This window comes from Atractosteus spatula, chromosome 12 (genome assembly GCF_055471065.1).
Source record: "Atractosteus spatula isolate fAtrSpa1 chromosome 12, fAtrSpa1.hap1, whole genome shotgun sequence".
NCBI classification, from domain to species: Eukaryota; Metazoa; Chordata; class Actinopteri; order Semionotiformes; family Lepisosteidae; genus Atractosteus; species Atractosteus spatula.
Window position 1 is genome coordinate 43326319 of NC_142717.1, and position 18509 is coordinate 43344827.

An 18509-nucleotide genomic window follows, 5' to 3' on the forward strand; every position below is an offset into this window, starting at 1 on the left:
CTTTCATTTTCCTGGAATGGTTTGTGCAGCTGCAGTACATGGCCCCCAGTTTGCCAATATTTGCCAATAGGTAGCTGTAATACTTGGAAAAACAACCTCTCAAGGGGTTCAGTTAAAATATCTGACAAGGTGAGATGGATATATGGAATATAACAAGAAAAGTAGAAAATTATGAAATATGAAAGGAAGACAATGCAAAAAATCACCGTGAGGAAAATTCAACTATCAATGGAGATCGAAACGGAGAACTGCTACACACCAGTCTGGCCCTGATTTTCGGATTCTTTCTGTTGGTATGGAATGTTACGTGGCTGTGTGATGTCACACAAAGTAACCCATGCCTGCCAATGTTCTGCACTTGCCTTCGGAAAAACTCCCAGCCCTCTCGATCTCCACTAATCCTCGAAGAACAGTAAAAGAGCATCCAATATCATAGCAATTACTAATCCTTGTTCCTATAGATTTTATTATGAGAACAAAAAGGGCGTTTTTCTATTCCCATCCAATATTTTGTTCTTTTTCCTGTTTCTGAATTTCTAGTCTTTGCAGGATCTCCATTAGTTAATTATCAGAAGGCAGTAAAAGAGCTCTTGTTCTCACCTACCTGTGTCTCTCTCCCTGTCATGAACTCTGAAAGGTTTGCATCTTTCCATTAGGCTACCCTATTCATGGCCACTTTTGGAAGACACTCCTTTACAAAATTTACAAAATGTACAGCTGCGGTATTTGTCCACAATCACGGATTGTGGTCCTTCAGTCGATCCGACAATAAACCAGCTCTTGCCTTGTGGCTGTCGCACAGACCCCTGGATATGGCCTTCTTCATGAAATAAGAGGCACACAAATATCTTTCCCTTGCCTTCACACTGGAAATCCTACTGTACTATTTGGAAGGCAAATCAGTCTCTGGACTTAGTCACAAGGAACACAAGAAGAAGCTGTTAGGAAGTGCACTTAAACAAGAAAACAGAATTTGCAAAGTGCTTTTTTTATTATTTATTAAATTTTATTTGTTGTAAGGGTAAATGTGTAAATACTCAACAGATGTGGGTCACTGTGTGTACAGCACACATAGTGTCAGACAATAAAATGCACAAAAAAAATTGGAACCAACAGCACTTGTTGCGTTTTAAACGCCCCTGGCCCAGTCAGTAGAGTTTTTTGTGTCTTGTGTTTTGCAATGCACATAATAAATAAACTTACCGTGATACAGTTAACTTTATATAGGACCCTAACAAAACCTCTGCCGGTTTCCACTGAAAAGTTGTTAAATACCAGAAGGTAACCTTATGGTGTCACAACAGATCACAGGCGAACTGACCATCTTGTTTCGTCATCACATGATGCAGCTCATATCATGAAACCCCTTGGCAGGGCAAAGGAAATGGCAGCCGATTGAAATACAAGGTTGATACTGCAAGAGATTTTGGTGGACCAGCCGCAGGTGACACTACTTCCTTCCTGACCGTCACTGTGACTGGGGACAATGTGTGACTGGAGAAAACATTACACTCAGGCCCCGACTGCTTGGTGAATAAATCAAGCCCATGGCACTGTTCATAAGACTAGGAGTATAAACTCTGGTGCGGATACTGATGTATAATGACTTCTAAATACCACCCAGTTGTGCTCTGCGCTGTATTGGTGGATGCAGTGGGTACCTTCCTATATGCAGAACAAACTGAGATCCTTTGGGGTGTAAAGCATCAGTGTCAGAGCGGCGGCGTAATAAAGAGCTGGACCCTATGCGGAGCGATTAGTTCAGATCCGAGAGCAGATTATCCGATAAGGGCAGAACAGAAGGCTACATCAAATATTCCAGGCTGAGGTCGAGAACCCAGAAAAATCCAATAGCGCAGAGCGAGTAGACTGAGCTGGCAGCAAGCTGACAAGTCAGGGACTCCAATACCGAGCGCGGAAAAGCAGGACCAGAGGGCTTAAATAGTAGAGAGCTGAGGCCTGATTGGAAAATGAGGGTGCTGTAACGGACAGTTCTTTCCGGACCCTATGCGGACGACACAATCCGGGGAAAAGTGAGGAAACACTGGGGGAAAAAAAAAAGTAATGCAGGAGACAGGAATGAGGACAGGGGGGCATGTCCATGGTGCGCTGGTGCACGGGGGAGGTGTGGCCGAGGCAAACAATCCAAAAAACGGGCAAAGTCCAAAGCCAGGCAGTCCATCAGGAACAGACGGGCTAAAAACAGGAACCAGGTCGGAACCGGCAGGGGACACAGGAACAGAAAGTTAAAAACATAACAGAGCCAGGCAATTCCAGGTCCCGGGCTCGCACGATATGGGAATCAGATGCAGAGCCCGGAACTGCCTGAGTGTCTGGCTTTTAAGGGGGACAGGAAGGAGGCTGGAACAAGGGGCAGGTGCACAAAATCAGGTCCAAAGTGAAAAGAGCCGGCGCGCCCTTAAGGAGGAGGGACTACAATCGTGACAGGCGCGTGCCGAATGTGGTTGGAACATTAATTGTATTATTAGTATTATCATACTCCAAGAAGCCAAAATCACACCCACACCACCTGCTTAGACCAGTCTGAGGCTGACATAACACTGTGGTCATTCTGTGCAGACACACTGCAGTTTTCTGACACCACCTGGTGTGAGGAATAAAGAATTCATGTCTTTTAAAAACACTGTTTTACTAACAACTCATGCTAACACCATTCATTTATTTTTTTAAATTCAAAATATTCACTAATAAAGTATATGGGTTTAACACACCTCTTAGAATCCTATTTGTAGGTCTATATAATTGCACATCATTGAGCCATGAGAAGCAGTTTTTCTAAAGATTTTTTAAGACTTCTTAAAGGGATATATTGCCACCTAGTGGATGCATCTTTTGGCTTTAGGGGAGAAAACGTTCATTAAGTCTTGTTTTTGTTTTGCTTCGTTTTGTTATTTATTTCACTTATTACATTTAGAAAACAGGAACGTGTTAAAAAAGACATTTATTTCAAAAGACTCCTCAGTGCTTGTTGTTATTTGCGGCTCTGATTTGTGAAGCTCTACTCATTTTTCAGTAATTTCTGGATTATTAACCTTGTCATAATTAATTGGTCCTGATCTACTTTATTTAAAATCTGTGCTACCATATACAGAAGCATTTCTAGTGTGGAGAGCAGTTGCTATAATGGAGGCACCTGTTTTCAAACTAAAATCAAATCAAACTAAAAGCCATGTGACAGAGGCCTTTGGATTGCTTCCAATAAATTCTTGAGATTTACAGAGGACTCTGACAGCTCGTCACAGGAGCACAGGAATATTGTGATTATTTCTGCTGTGGTTCTCAGCCCTGGTCCTGTGGGAAATGCTGGTTTTCATTCCATCAGAGCTGTTGACTGATTCCTTGTGCTGATCTGCCTTCTTGTTAGGACTTAGGTCTACTTGTTTATGCACTTGGTCCTTGGATTCAGAAATGCTCCAGTTCTTGGATTCAGTTGTTGTTCCAACAGTGTCAGCATAGAGACCTTTTACAGTCTCTTCTCAGCTGTGATCGACAAACAGCTGCTGACCACTCCCAGACAGTATTTCACCAGTGTGTTCCAGCTGTTGGAGGACCCTAGCATGAACTGAGGCAAAATGCACTTCTCAAAGAGCAATAGATCCTTTATTCAAACTCATGCAATCACAGCTACCCTCAGAAAGGCTGTCAGGCAGAGAGAGCCAGAGTGGCAAAGGACAACACACCTTTTCCGGCAATCGTTTTTAGAAACAGGACACCCTTCCCTGCCTCCCACCCATCAATTTATTAAGAGGCAGCCAGGCTGAGGCTACACTGACCCCTTCAATACAGAGCTGACCATTTTAGTGGCCTCAAGCAAGCCCAGCCAGGCTGCAGTCATAATGAGGGTGAATCCTCCCCCGCAGCTGACTACTCTGAGCTGGGACGTCCCAGGAATTTCTGACTCCTCTGGCTCCGCTGGCTCCCTATTGCTACAGGGGGGCCAGTTCCTCTCAGGACAGGACAGGACTGGGCAGGGCCGGATTTTGGTGTTCGTAGGCCCTAGGCACTTGCAGTTTTAAAATGTGCAAAAAGAGGGGTAAACGCCAATTGAATTACGTCCATGAACATGATGCACTTGTGCATTATGCATTACTATTGTAATGACCGGGGGATTCACACAGAATGAAGCTTGCACACCTCTGATGTGCATCCAACAACACATTTATTTTTCCTCCCCCCGTCAGACTTTGACAGACAGAGATTGAAACTCAAAGGGGTTAGACACACACATAGGGTAAGGATTAAGGAGGCGGACTTCAGTTTAAAGTGGGTTACAAGGATAAGCAGCAAACACTGACAACTATTTACAATGGCTCCTCAGAAACTCTCTACGCTATTTACACTGCCAGGTCAATCTCCAGTCGACACACTGACCTCAAGTCCTTGAGTAGGCCCTAGGCACTGTGCCACCAGTGCCTAATGGGAAATCTGGCACTGGGACCGGTATGGGGCCAACTGTGCAGTACCAACACACACCCCCGAGCCCTGTCCTCAACATCATAGGGGTGTTTTACACCTATACTGTACACGGAAGAAGCAGGAAGCAAAAGTCTTGTCCCAAAGAAAAGCAGACACTGCAATAAAAACAACAATATACTTTTTTATTTCAGGATCTCCCGGAGACAATATCAGCCCCAGCAAACAGTATAGCTATCTTCCTTTTTGAAAAGATAAGAAAATGCTTTCTAAATTCTTGTCTTGCCCCTGGTGTGGCCAGCCAATCACCCTCTGCACCATACAAACAGTTCCCCAAACATATTCGTCTTGCATGCTGAATTATCAATTCTGAAGGCTGTTGAGAGGAAAAAACATCATTACAGGGTAGTTCAACAGCACCAGTGCTGGAGAAAACATCAAGACGTTTAGCAACCTTATCGGATGGAATGACAAGATGAACCTGACTTAGCAAACAGCGTACCATAACACAGAAGAGTGATTACTCCACCAAGGCTATAAGCAGGAAGATAATACTCAATTCAGCCTTTCACATCAATTCCTGCACTGTCCAATACAAAGGAAATACTGTTGATAGCATAACAATCTGCGGGCTGAGTTCAGGATAAATGGTGGTTGCATCGAAGACACAAAATAACTGTAATTACAAGGACATCCTTGTACGTGTTTTACCTTATACTGGTCAAAACCTTTGTTCTTCAAGGTGATACCAGTCTCTTGCCAGGTATTCAATCATCAGAAAGGATCAGCCCATGAGGTCATTTGCCTTCATCTCTGTTAAATGCTTCCGGGATGCTTTCAGCAGACATCAGCTTGGTTTACAAGTCTGTGTTTTCCATTAGCGGAGAATTTGAAGCCTTCGTAAATGAACGAGGACGGTGAACTATTCTGCATTTACGCTTAAAGCCCGATTTGAAGTGAGATGAGGAGGGTAACACTTGAATTAGTGTGTGACCCAGTCACTGAAAACAACATGCTAGCAGCTTTCTCGAGCCATCGGTTCATTTTCATTACATATATTTCAGCGTTCATGGCCGCTGACCAGGGAGATGGAGGATTTCAGCAATCTGTGTGAACGCCTTGCCTGGTAGCTCCCAAGGCTGTCTGGCTTGGTAATAGTGCACTGCTCACATGAATTATAAGATCACTTTATTGGCCATATACAATTTCTTGCATTAGGAATTTGTCTTCTCGCATACCCCAACTTGCTCTCCATGAGACACACAGTCAGGGAGAGAGAGAAGCCTGGGGTCAGAGCGCAGGGTCAGCCATTTATACAGCACCCCTGGAGCAGTTGGGGTTAAGGGCCTTGCTCAGGGGACGAACATAGTAGGATTCCTCTGCCGGCTGCAGGACACGAACCAGCCACCTTCCAGCCACAGGCACAGATCCTGAGCCACAGAGCCACCACACCCCGCATTAGAAAAAAAACTAACTCCTTTTCTGGAGTTAATGGGACTACCTAACTACCTTACTTCTAATGCCAAGAGATTGCATTCTCACCTAATGCCGGTGCCTAGTAATAGGGCAGTCTGGTGTTCTTGCTAGTGGGCAGAGGTTGTTTTGCATTCTTTTTATACTGCACAACAGGTGGAATATTGTCAGGTCACTCAAGCAACATTTAATGAAATATTCAACCAGAAGCATCATACATTCTGAGCGATATGCATTTTGGTCAGTGACATACTCAGCAATAAAATCAGCCTGCACATGTCTCACTGAAGAAAAAAGCAAAAATACCAACATCTGCATCCATCTGGTAAATAACTAGACTGCAAACATAACTAACTTTTCTGTTGCAAGTTTTGGGCTCATATTCATAAGACTTTCACTTTTTTGGTCAATTAAAACATGTTGCTCTAATAGGAAAGCAACAGATACAAGCGGGGCAGGAGCCAAAACCTTTCAGGATACCAGCTGAAGAGTTACAAAGAATTAAAACATTTTTCATTCGTTTTATAGCAAGAGGAGTTTGAGGTTTTGAATTTAAAAAACAGGTGGCAAAATGAACTCTATATAAATGTGTGATGAACATTGGGTCCATGAAAACTTACATATCGTAGATCTGTAGTTGTTTTGTTAAGGCTTTTGTTAAGGGGACTAAAACACTTCCATTAACATTTTTGCGCACACTTGATGTTGACCCAGGTGTCTGTTTCATTAGCATTAATTCTTGCGTGAAAATCCAGATTTCCTCTGAAAATGTCAAGGCTGTGTTTCTGACCATTCTACCTGCACACCTTGCAGTTCACATAAAAAAAACCCTTTTGGTTCCTGCAAAACCTCGCCTGTACCTCACCCTCCCAGGAGAAATCCTGTGGCCAACACGCAGGAAGACCAATTCCACTCCACCAATGGGAACATGACCTCTGTCCCTCAGGCCTGTTGGGCAGCTTAATACCATTGAATTTTTAATGTTGCATTCGTGCAGAAATAACACACGTAAGGGGCTATAAGGTTTTCCTGTATTCAAGTGAAAGCTCTTTTGCATACATTAGGGTCAATGCTATATTTTTCCAATACAAAACAGGCACCTTTTCAAAAACTTTTTCCGATTACATTTGTTTGCATATGGATATAATTCTTACCTTTAGAGGTTTTTAGTTCCTTACCACGTTTTTGCAAGCACTGGACTTTATGTAAATCTTTTTGATTTTCAGTCACCACCTGACAACTTCACCTCCCAAATTTACATTCCCAGATACCCGTTATATTTTTTGTTCTGACAGTATTTAACCAGTTCTCAAGGGCTGGTAAGTATGCCACTAGCAGTAATCCACATTTGTCCAAGAAACCTTGGGATTATCAAGTATCCCATCTTTTAAAATGATTTCTTTCATCTTTCTGATGGGAAATTTGAAAATGAAACACGAAAGGCCTTGCTAGGAATCACGGTTTTTTAAATTAAGCTGTAGTATTTCAATTATTTGTAGTCACATAATGTGGACAAAAATAAGACTGGTTCCTTACTTTAATTACAGTAACCCATCCAGTACACAACAAATACAATATATGCATGAAAATAGAACTATAAATATAAACTCTAAAAAGGCAGATCTCTGTCCATTTTATGCAATCACTCAATGGAACAAGTGAAAAATGTAAATGTCTTTAGAAGCCATGTTAATGTGTTAAACATACAGTACATTTTCCAGTCAACACGCAGCATTTAAAAATAATGGATTAAAACGAAATCATGATCAAATCAGATGCCCTCAAACACTGTTTCATTTTTTTACAAAGTTAAAAACAGAAAAATAAACTGCTCCAAATTCTTTACTTGTTCAAGGCATTTAGAATATTTATGTCAATAAATAACTAGAAAATAAGCAAATCTGCACACAACAATCTTACATCTTACAACAATCTTATATCTTACATTTCCTTAGAACATAAGCTCCAAGTTTCTGTTTTGCCACCCAGAAAGATGTGAGGGGATATGAGGTTAACGTCTTTATGTCAATTGTGAAGCATGACGCAGATTTTATGATTGACAAAAAGGAAAGCTTACAAATACAAATCTATATAAGTGTTGATTACTGGAACCAGGGTTGGAACTGTAGCTTTATGGGTGGAACCATGTGAGAGCCGAGGACACTCTACTCCGGATTCTTCTCGGGCTTGTAGATGGACAGAGTACGGGCAGATGGATCACTGGCAGCGATCCATCTTGGCATCCAGTAATGCGACAGCCAATCTGCTCTGCCGGGGTAGTGCTTCTCAAAGATCTGCCGGTAGAAGTACCCCTCTTTCGTTTTTGGTGGATTGTAAGGAAATTTCACTGCTGCTTTCTCCAGCTCCAGATCATTCACCTGCAGGAAGGAAGCAAAAGTGATCAAGATGATGCGCTAACATGAGCTGTCTGACCAATACCTGGCACCCTCCTGTGGATTTTCAACAGGCTGCTGAACTTGAACTGAGTTTTAAACACTATAGAATAACATCCATCTAACCTGGCAACCGAGTTTTTTTCTATGTGGGGAGATGTTCATTGATGTGTAAGTGTATCTTGCGTAAGAAATGTGTAATTTCTCTTTTTAAATCTTCCTTCAACACATCCAGTGTGTGAGGACTTCTGGTTCAGTATCATGGCTGTAAAGGATATCTTTAAATAAATACTCTCCAACAGTTGACTGTTCTGTGCCTGATTTTTGTTTGTTTACAGTTAACTACAGTTAACTTCTGCTAGTGAAGATCAATAACCACAGCTCAAAGTGGACCAAAAAAAATCATATTGCACAAGAAATTGCAATTAATTAGCCACAAACAACCTAACAAGATGGGCCAAATATTAGCAAACAACAATATGGATACCATGCACTATACATCTGAAGAATATCATAATGCAATCCAGAATGAAATAAGAATTTACTATTTATTCACACTTGTGCTACGCATTCTCTAGTCTCTGAAACACCACTGTTACACCAGCACACCACTGTTACTCTGTTACGCCACTCTGATCTCAACCTGTGTGACTTTATCTCTATACCACCAAACAATGCTTCTAACAGGCCTGTGCAGAGCAACTCCTGACAGCCTAAATACGTCTAAAGGGGAACTTCTGAAAATGTTAATAAGATGAAAAACTTTTTGGAATCCCAGCAGCTCTTGTCAGCTGCCTTTTCTTTTCTGTATGTTCAGTCTGAAGCACAGCGAGGTGGCGCGCTCCCTATTCTAGCACTTTTAGGTCATTCACAATGTGAATTGCGTTTGACTTCTGGGCAATTGTCGATCTTTACACTCTCCTCACTGTGTGTGCATTCCACACAAAACCAATTGCTCAGAGAATTAAGGGCAGGGCATATCTGTAGAAATACCTTGGACTCAACGTGCTCCTGCAGAATGGAAAACCAGGACTTCTTGGTGGAAGACAAGCCGTCGCTGAACGCTTCCTTTCTCCTCCACAGGATCTCATCCGGGAGCAGCTTGGCGTCCTGAAAGGCTGCTCTCAGAAGGTGCTTTTCCACGCCATTCTGCTCAAAACCAACGTTCGCACAAATCATGCCTTTGCAAAAGAAACGGCAGAAGAAAGGTACAGCAAAGTTCCTGCTGGTGCACAATTACCTTCGGCACTCGCATCTCTTCGGGCAGGGACAGGTAGTAAGCTGTAAATCTGTGGTCCAAAAATGGCACCCTCAGCTCCAAACTACCAAGACAAAAAAGGATGAAGCTAAAGTTTACATGTCAACTTATCGGGATTTGTTTTGCATTCCACTTCCTGTTAATATAAATTTATCAGGTTTTATCAGAAAATGCACATATAACAGAAAAGCAGTATTCAGATTACAAAGCTATTTTTACTTTTTTGTATATAACATTTGTCATCTATACACACACAGCATAAATGCTCACATGTTGTAGGTATGCATGACCCTCTCTCAATTACACTGTCCAGACTTCTTAATTATTTAAACATCTTCATTTAAAACTGCACAGAACAGGTGCTAACCTGCTCAACAAAGAAAAGGTTTATTTGGATATAATATTTATCTTCCAAATTTAAATTTGAAGAATTACAGATCTGGACAGAGAATGAATTATTCATTTCAAGTTGGCTACCTCCATGCCATATAATAATCACTCCTCCATGTGCCTTCTGCAATATGGATCACTAATTTAATACTGGTTTAAAATACGGACACAGGTGAAAAACCCATGTGTGATCTGGCTCTCTGAAGTGATCTCTGCTACTTGAAATGCTTCACTAAATGCTTCAAAACTAGTGATTTTGACTATGTAACAGTAATGATCATTTTCAGTGACATCTAGTTCTAAAAGTGAATATTTCTTTCCATCCATATGCGACAAAGATATTGTTTCGAATAAGTCTTTTATTTTTCATGAGAAGCCTAAGTGTCCTACGATGTTCTCTCACAACGATGCATGGTGGTTTACAGTGTTGAACAAGGAAACAGAAGGGACGCCTTCATACTTTATTTCCAAAGCACAGCTACACCACTTTGCCAAAAGTGACTGATGGTATCCACAGAGAACTAGCGCCTGGTCTGTGTCTCACCACGGTGCCGTGTCACCTGGGCGCGTGTGTACCCGTGTGCGACCCAGGCAAAAAGAAACGAAAGCGTGGTCACGGCGGTCTGGAAACGGACGGCGACTCTACCCGTGGGCTGCTGTGGTCCTGTCGGCGCGAAGGGCGTCGAACAAGTAGAGCTCCTCCAGGAGGCGGAGGCTGTCGTCCGCGGCTGCCTTGGGGCTTGGAGCCTGCATTAGAGGCGAGAGGCTTTTACCTGAAGGTCTGGCATCGATTTAAGAACTTGTATTGTTGGTTTTTTTTACTTCGAAGTAAAAAAAAAAACGACATACCTTATGGAAATAGATGTATCCTTGTGTGAGCTCATCGGAGCCTTCACCAGAGAAAATGACCACGCTGTCCGTTTTGTCTCGGATATACTTGGACACCAAATACATTCCTGTAAAGGGGGTAAATAATGATGTGATGAATCACCAAGGACTCACGAGTAGCTCAACCAGTAAAGACATTTAATGGGGTGCAGGTGGAGATCTTTCATGCAGCTGTTGCGGGTGGGAGCCTGGGTCAGTGTCACTAGCCAACTGCGACTGCAATTCCCCAAGCACTGGTGTACCTCCTACTGAGCATTTCTGACAGTAGGGTGGGATGCGTGATTTTTGTACAGTATGCAAAGTGCTTGCAGGCTCATGGTATTATAACTGAGGGACACTCCTCTTCAGCCATGAGCCGAGCAAACAGGTGTAGAACGAAAAACAACTGGGTCTACAATCATGTTTTTGTACAAACAAGTGTTTTAATAAGTGTTTTCAACAAACTGTATGCCTTTGATGGATAACATTAAATGAAAAAAAATCTGGTACTGAGGAAGCAAATTAATTTTAGGACAATCTGTTCACTAAAAAGCTTAGGTAGCTGAAACATCACCAAAAAATCCTAGAAGAGATTCCAGAGCCTTCCCGAGTTTCACATCCAAAACTAAACCGTTCCCCCTGTATGTGGATTGCTTCACTACTGTCACAAGATTTACATTTAAAGGGAATGCAGTTTGCATTTAATAAAATGCTCCACTATGCAAAATGATTTCTACTGCATAAAATAATCAAATTGAAATAAAAATCAGATTTCCCAAATACTTCTTCTGTTACACCGTGGTAATGGCAGGTAGCTTTAGTAAACAGCTGCTGAGTACTTTGCTAACTCAAAAAATGTTGGCAAAAGTGTTTACTTTGTTATCCTCAAAATGTGGTAGGAATCAGAAACAAGGTACCAAGCCATGTTGTCAAAGGAAATAGCTTGGTTTCTTTCAAAAACTATATCTGGACAAGATCCTCAGCTACTGGAGACCAAACCTGAGTTGCCCCCTCTTATTTGTAAACTTTCTTGCATCCTTACCCAAAGTTTCTTGGCATTTAAAAGCAGGCAGTGGCTCAGGGGTTCCTTTCACTAACCTCATGAACCAAGGTGCGCAGTCACAAGGGCATTGCCATTTGTGTAGCCCAAGGATACTCACCTGCTCCAGAATTATCAATGAGCAGATGCGTCCATGTGAAAGAACGGACGAGAACAGTACACAATTTGGCGTTGTCCGTCTTACCCACTGACGCGCGCACTGTGGTGATGTCATAGGTCTCCAAGTGAAAGATGACCTCATCAACGGCCTGGATGCCTTCTTCAGGTGTGAAGAGAACTTCATGGTGCTCACTGCCAATGTAATTTGCAACCTACCACAACATGGGTACACATTCATTATTTCCTGTTACAATGATGACTTTGCTGTTTCTAGTCATAACTCCACAACAGCCATTCTGGTTTGTGTGAGTTCATCATTTATATCTGTATCCTAAACACGGCTAACTGAAACAGGACAACTTCTACACACTACCAAACAATATTAATCTCCTCAGTTAATCCACATTAATTGTTGAAAATGGCTAAATCTATTATGTTTTGCTGTATACGAGTGTGACGTTTGCCGTTTATGCACACAAACCACAGAAGGCCGACTGTTATTTAGCAATAAATGAAAATGTTTCTCACTGTTCTAGCAGCGTGGATATCAGGGCTGTCGTCAGTTCCAATGGCGAAGGTCTGCACTGGATATTTAAGATCGTCCTCCTGTGCAAGTTTCAACAACGTTGCAGCTACCAAACTGGAGTCAAGACCCCCTGCAATGATAATGGAAAGCAAAGTAAATTCTAAATCTTGTTTTCATAGTGTCCTGTCATAGCGGTAGCAGGTTAACTGTAGCTCACTGTAGATTTAGCAAACATGCTAAAATTCTATTTATGTGCTACACCAATAGTGGAAATTCTCCTAAGTGCTGGGAGCAAATGTCTGTTGTCTTCCTACAAGCTGAGAGCATGCAGTCTCTGACAGTTTACACAACATCCTGTTTAACAGTCTAAGTCATATAAACATTACAGCTTCCATGAGATAGCTTAGACTGAAAAGCTCGTCTGTACTCAAGATACATTGTGTTAAGCGTGCTTTAGAGCACCCTGAGTGCTGACTTGACACTCTTTTAGCTTGATGTTTTTATAAGCATTTCACTGCATCATGCTCAAAACAAGACCAACACCGCTCCGAGAGGAAGTGTGAAATCACCCTTACCTGATAAAAGGCAGCCAATCCTCCTGTGAGCCATCAGACGCTTTCTTACTGCATTTTCAAACAGGATCCGAATGTTGTTTTTAACAGTTTCCAGATCAAAGCCTAGGAGATAATCAGAACGTGGATTAATTCTACAGGAACTTTCACAACACTTTCATTGCTGCTGTGATTCCTGTATTACAAGAGTCCAACTATATCGCAAGTAATCACTGAATGGACTATACTTCCTAAATAAGAAACCTTGCCTATTAAGAAAATAATACAAGTAAAACAGAATTGATCAGAAAAATAAGCTTGTCCTTTCACAGCTGACAATATGGGAAATGAGGTACTTCACCGCACCTTTTGTATTCAAAACCCAGTTAGTATATTGTGGTCTGCATTGTGCATTAAGGTAATTAAACATGTACCTTTAGGGAGCTTCTCAATATTGTCATACTCTGCATGCTTGGGCTCATCTTTACAGCTGTGAAACCTTTCCAGCTTCACAGACTCCACTTTGCCACTCAGCTTTAAATTGAACACCTGGATGTGACCAGGGGGGAATGGGGTGATTTCAGCTGGCGAACTCATCGAGTGAGTAATATTGATGAGTCCTAAAAAAGAGAGATCGTTGTTGGATAAAAAGCACAAAGGGCAACAACTTTCCAAATACTAAAACAACACAGATACATACGTTTGAACATCAGGAAAAACAGGTCATTCAAGATAAACATCTCTTTACTTATATAGGGGATCTTGTCCATATTTTTTTCACTTCATCAAAAGTCAGTTCATTAACTGGAAAATAACCTTATTTGCAATTTCAAACAGTAAACCATAACACACTTTCTAAATAATGCATCTGCCCGATAATCTTCTTGCATAACAAATCTGTAAAAATACATAATTTAGATTTAAAAAACCTATATAGCCTGTGTCAGCTACTACGTTTTTTTTAGTCCCGAGTCAACTATGTCAATAGTAACTAAATCCAAGATGGAATTCAATCCTCTCACATGTGTATAATGAATGAAACTGAGTATATACAGCCATTATAAGAGCAATTTTACCTTTTGCCTCAGAGCACACAGCAAGGAACCCATTCTCAGTTAGCAGTTTAAACATTGGGCGAACTCCATAAGTGTCTCTTCCCAGACAGACTACCCTGTTAGCGGTATCCAGCAAGATAAAGGAAAACACCCCATCCAGAAGGGCCGCCATCTTCTCAATCCCAAACCTGTCATAGAGATGAAGCAGAATCTCTCCATCTACTCTGGTCTGGTAGTCAAAGTCAAACTGCTTCTTCAGCTTCAAAACACAAAGAAGAAAAAGTTTTTCAAATAATTAATAAGAACATGGCAAGCAGTGTGCTTCTTACACTTAACGTTACAAAAGCAAAGAAAGAAGGGGAAACAGAAGGTATTCTGAACGAAGTGTTGCACTCCCCAAAACTGACTAATGGATTTACTAATTGAGCAAAATACAAATTTTAAGGATAATCCTAATAGTAATGGTAACTTGGGTTATAAGTTACTGATTTCAACTAACATAAAACATTCTGTGAACGTGAACATAAATATTTGGACATTATGGCATTCCCTCTGCATTTTAGAGAGTCCACGAAATGTATTACTGCAATAAACCAACAGACAAAACACTTCTGTCTCCAGTTTATCTTCAGCTTGGATTATCAGTTAACCTTGTTATGATGCCTACCTCACTTGACTGTAGTTTGCCAAGGTCCAGCTTAGACAAACTGTTCCCTTAGAGAAGGCTGACGTTTGCCTTGTTGTGTCTGACGTTTGTCACCTCCCCCCCCCCCCCATCATTTAACAGTCACAGACTAAATCCTTTTTAGGTTTAGACTTATTTTATGTGCCAAAAAACAAAAACCTGCCAAGCTAATGGACAACCAAGTTCTTTCCAGGCACCGTAGATATTTTGTGACAGTCTGACTATATTAAAATACAGTTCAGGTGCGGAGCTGTGTCAGCATGCGGAGGCTGCACAGGAGCAGGTAAAGGCGTATTCCACGCGAAAGGAAAAGAAAAGAGACCACGTTTCGGCTGTGGAGCCTTCTTCAGGTGCCATCCCACCTTTAAACCTTTACCGGCCTCCACTGCCACTCTGTGCCCCTCTTATATACACACATGCCTGCGTATTATACCCACCCACCCTGTCCAACATACCCTGTGATGGTTATAAATTTCTCCATTGTAGCACAGCCAAAGGTAAGGGAACTTCTTGATACGCAGCGGCTGCATCCCATACAGCTGGTCCACGATGGCCAGGCGGTGGAAGCCGAAACAGCAGCTGGTGAAGCCGTTGACATTTTCAAAGCGAAAAGCGTCCGGCCCCCTGTGTGCGATCTTCATGGCATTGACGCACTGCACAGACAGACACTCGTCGCTGCCGAAAAGGGCCCATATCCCACACATGGTTAACCACCGCTGGCTCTGTGGAGACAGACAGATGGCAAACACTGACACAAGGCACTGATGTGTTTCATACCTTTAATCTAGCTCCGTGGAGAAGAGATCTGCCAAGATACGGTCATGCAAAGGATGGTACACTTGATGTGGTATAATGCAATAAAACATACAACAATCACGCACGATACGTCAACACCAATGATTCATTTATATGCTACAAATTCAAGTCTGTCAATACCCAATAATCATTAAATTAAGCCATCTAGCAAACTTCCCACTTAGTGGTTCATTAAGATATTCTGTAATGTGTCATATATGTTAAGCAATCACTTTTAAACCCAAGCTAAATACCTCAACTAACATGTTATGGATTGGGGGGATCTCAGTAAACATTAGTGAATATATTTTTGTGTCTCTATACACTAAAAGACTGCTGTGATCTTGTATTGCAAGTGTTAATCTATGCAATTGTAACTTGTCTCATGCACATTAAGGCACTACTATGATTTTTATGGAGCATCCATCCACATTTTTAATTGCTTCATCCAATTCAGAGTTGCAGGGGAGCCGGAGTCTACCCCAGCCAGCAGCGGGTGCAGGGCTGGCTACACCCTGGATGGGACGCCACTTCATTGCAGCAGTGTAATGATCATGCACTGCATATTACTAAAACGATTTCTAACTATAACATAATATGGAGCACTGCGAAAGCATCCTGTCCAGGGTGTATCCTGCCTTGTGCACTGTGCTTTTTGGGATAGGATCTGGCTCCTCAACGACCTTGTATTGGAGAAAGTGGATAGAAAACTGACGGTTGTAATAATTACAAAGGTAACAAGAAACAGTTATCTTCCTTTAAACCGGCAATTATGAATGTAGAAGGCTGTGAAAGCAGAAGCTTGTACACTGACCTCTTTAAATTTAATCTATTAAGTCACTTTAAACGTTTTTTTTTGTGTCCCAAAATTTCAGCAATGAAGAGCCATTTAAAAAAAATGTCTCTGCAGTTAACTCTGGGAAACCCTTGAATCAGCAAAACTTAGGTGTAGCTGCCCAACAGAATTTTGGGTATCCAATGTGATGTATCCAGTAGACTGTAAAAATCTATTGCTGTCTGGCAGTTACGAATACAGAAAAAATACTTGTTTACATTACAAAACAGTCTGACTTGGAGCCAAACTCACGGACTAAAGGAAATTCCAGTGTCTCAGCTAGTGTCTCCAGTACGTCTAAGTTCAAACTACTTCAAAACCCAGTCGAGACCAATTTACTATAATATCACTTTAAAAGAAACAGTTTGCATTTGGTTTGTAATTACTAGGACCAGTACAAACCTCCCCCATTCCAACTGGAACCAACTCAAATTTCCATGAGGTCAGCGATTCCTGGCCCTGGGGAGACCTGTGTCTTCTGTTTTTTTTCCAGAGAGATTTCAATTGGAAGGTTATCTGATTTGAAATCTGAAATCCGTGGCATGTTTTTTTTCTTTAACAAGGGTTTCAGTCCTTTAAAGTCTGAATGGGATTTAACGTTTGGCACTATAGCCAATTCCACGTTTGATGAACAAGTCTGAGAAAGTCCCTCATTCTGGTATGTGGGCTCAGATGTAACTAACTGCTACCTCATTAAGAGCCCTATAGATTGAAAAAGGGAGAGCAGACTCTTAAGCCCAAAATGAAGACTTCTCTGTGCTGAAGTTGTTGGAACAATAAGTGCAGTATTTATGAAACCAAGTACACAGTGTACAATCAGGTAAAAAGAACCTAAAAAAGCTGATTTAATTAAAGCTATCAGTTAACACAGATGATTAACAGCTCAGTCGGCAAGAAAACCACAAGATACAGCGGCCCAAAGGACTAGGGCTGGGAACCACGTACACCAGGAGATCATACGATGTCTTACTACATTTCATGAGCACTTTTCCAAGAAACTCAAAGTACCGAAACCTCGCACAAACGAACACTATTAATTTTTTTTAAACGTAAAAGACATGAAACATTGCTCTCCGTTTCCTGATTTTTTCCCTGTTTTTAATTCTTAAAAGTTCTTCTTTTTTTTTTTGGCACGGGGTATAAAGAGGTTCGAGCGAGGAGCCGCGTCAGGTTGCGTTGGCTGCATAAAAAAATTGCAGACACGAAAAGGTTCATCCCGCACTGTGTAGCAGGAAGAAGAAACAACGTTTCAGCTGTCGAGCTGTCTTCAGGGGTTTCTGTACGGTACACTGTAACGATTACATGCGGTATACAGTCAGACCGCCCCGGGACATTGGGCAGACCGGGGTAATGCGCACAGAGCGCCTCTTCTGACGAGCACTTGTACTAGTGATTTGCATCAGACCGGTGTGCACTGCAACCCCACAGCGTCCATAAGAAACGCTTGACCCGCTTATGAGTCTAAATGGCTGTCAGTACTCGCGGACCTCTGTTCTGACAAAGAAGTTTATTTAAGAAGGACCCCTAATGGCCTTTTTTTTGTGTGTTCGCTCATCGCCCGGCATCACAGGCAGAACCCAGACAGAAGACACGTGGTTTTCGAAAACCGAGCGAATACAAATACGCCGAACAGCGACATATTTTAATCATGTGTGGTGTACTTGTTCTATAAGTTATAGCATTATTAAAATACTGGAAAAACATGTACATCAAAACACTCACCTTTCCTTATGAAGACAGACGCAAAACGGATTTCTATGTGGAGAACAGCCGAACCCTCATGCGTCCAGGAACAGACTCGCCTTGAGGTAGGACTACCGGTAGTGTTAAATCCTGCCGCACAGCGGCGCCAGCAAAAACCAGGAACGGATCACAGTCCAGGGCGGGATGGTTGTGCCTCACGGCGCTGGGGTCTCTGGTGTCACTCGGGGGGGCTGGAACCAGCGCACCTGCAGATCAGACATTACACTAATGCCTTTTTATTTCCTTGCAATCAGTTACGGCCTACCCAAACAGAACACATCACACATACCACCTCTGAACTGGCTTCATCGCTCTGCTCTCCTCCGCACTGAGAGCTGGTGTGTG

General features: G+C 42.0%; 1 protein-coding gene across 1 annotated transcript; it reads right to left on the reverse strand.

Moving 5' to 3' along the window:
- Positions 1 to 7426: 7426 nt before the first annotated feature.
- Positions 7427 to 18264, reverse strand: asns (asparagine synthetase). The gene is made up of 12 exons (XM_088928866.1): positions 18144 to 18264; positions 15247 to 15513; positions 14128 to 14365; positions 13486 to 13671; positions 13076 to 13177; positions 12503 to 12630; positions 12060 to 12186; positions 10798 to 10904; positions 10595 to 10695; positions 9541 to 9622; positions 9294 to 9449; positions 7427 to 8285 (listed from the first exon to the last, which is right to left on the reverse strand). The coding sequence occupies exons 2-12, from the start codon at positions 15493 to 15495 to the stop codon at positions 8073 to 8075; spliced, it is 1689 nt and encodes a 562-aa protein (XP_088784992.1). The 5' UTR covers positions 15496 to 15513; positions 18144 to 18264; the 3' UTR covers positions 7427 to 8072.
- Positions 18265 to 18509: the final 245 nt, after the last annotated feature.

Excerpts from the sequence above, each read along its gene's own strand:
- asns (XM_088928866.1), bottom strand. The coding sequence starts at position 15,495 with ATGTGTGGGATATGGGCCCTTTTCGGCAGCGACGAGTGTCTGTCTGTG. Across the intron at positions 10,905-12,059 it reads CACAGTGCGCGCGTCAGTGG|GAATGTATTTGGTGTCCAAG; the intron begins GTAAGACGGACA and ends CCCCCTTTACAG. Across the intron at positions 8,286-9,293 it reads AGGAGCACGTTGAGTCCAAG|GTGAATGATCTGGAGCTGGA; the intron begins GTATTTCTACAG and ends TCCTTCCTGCAG.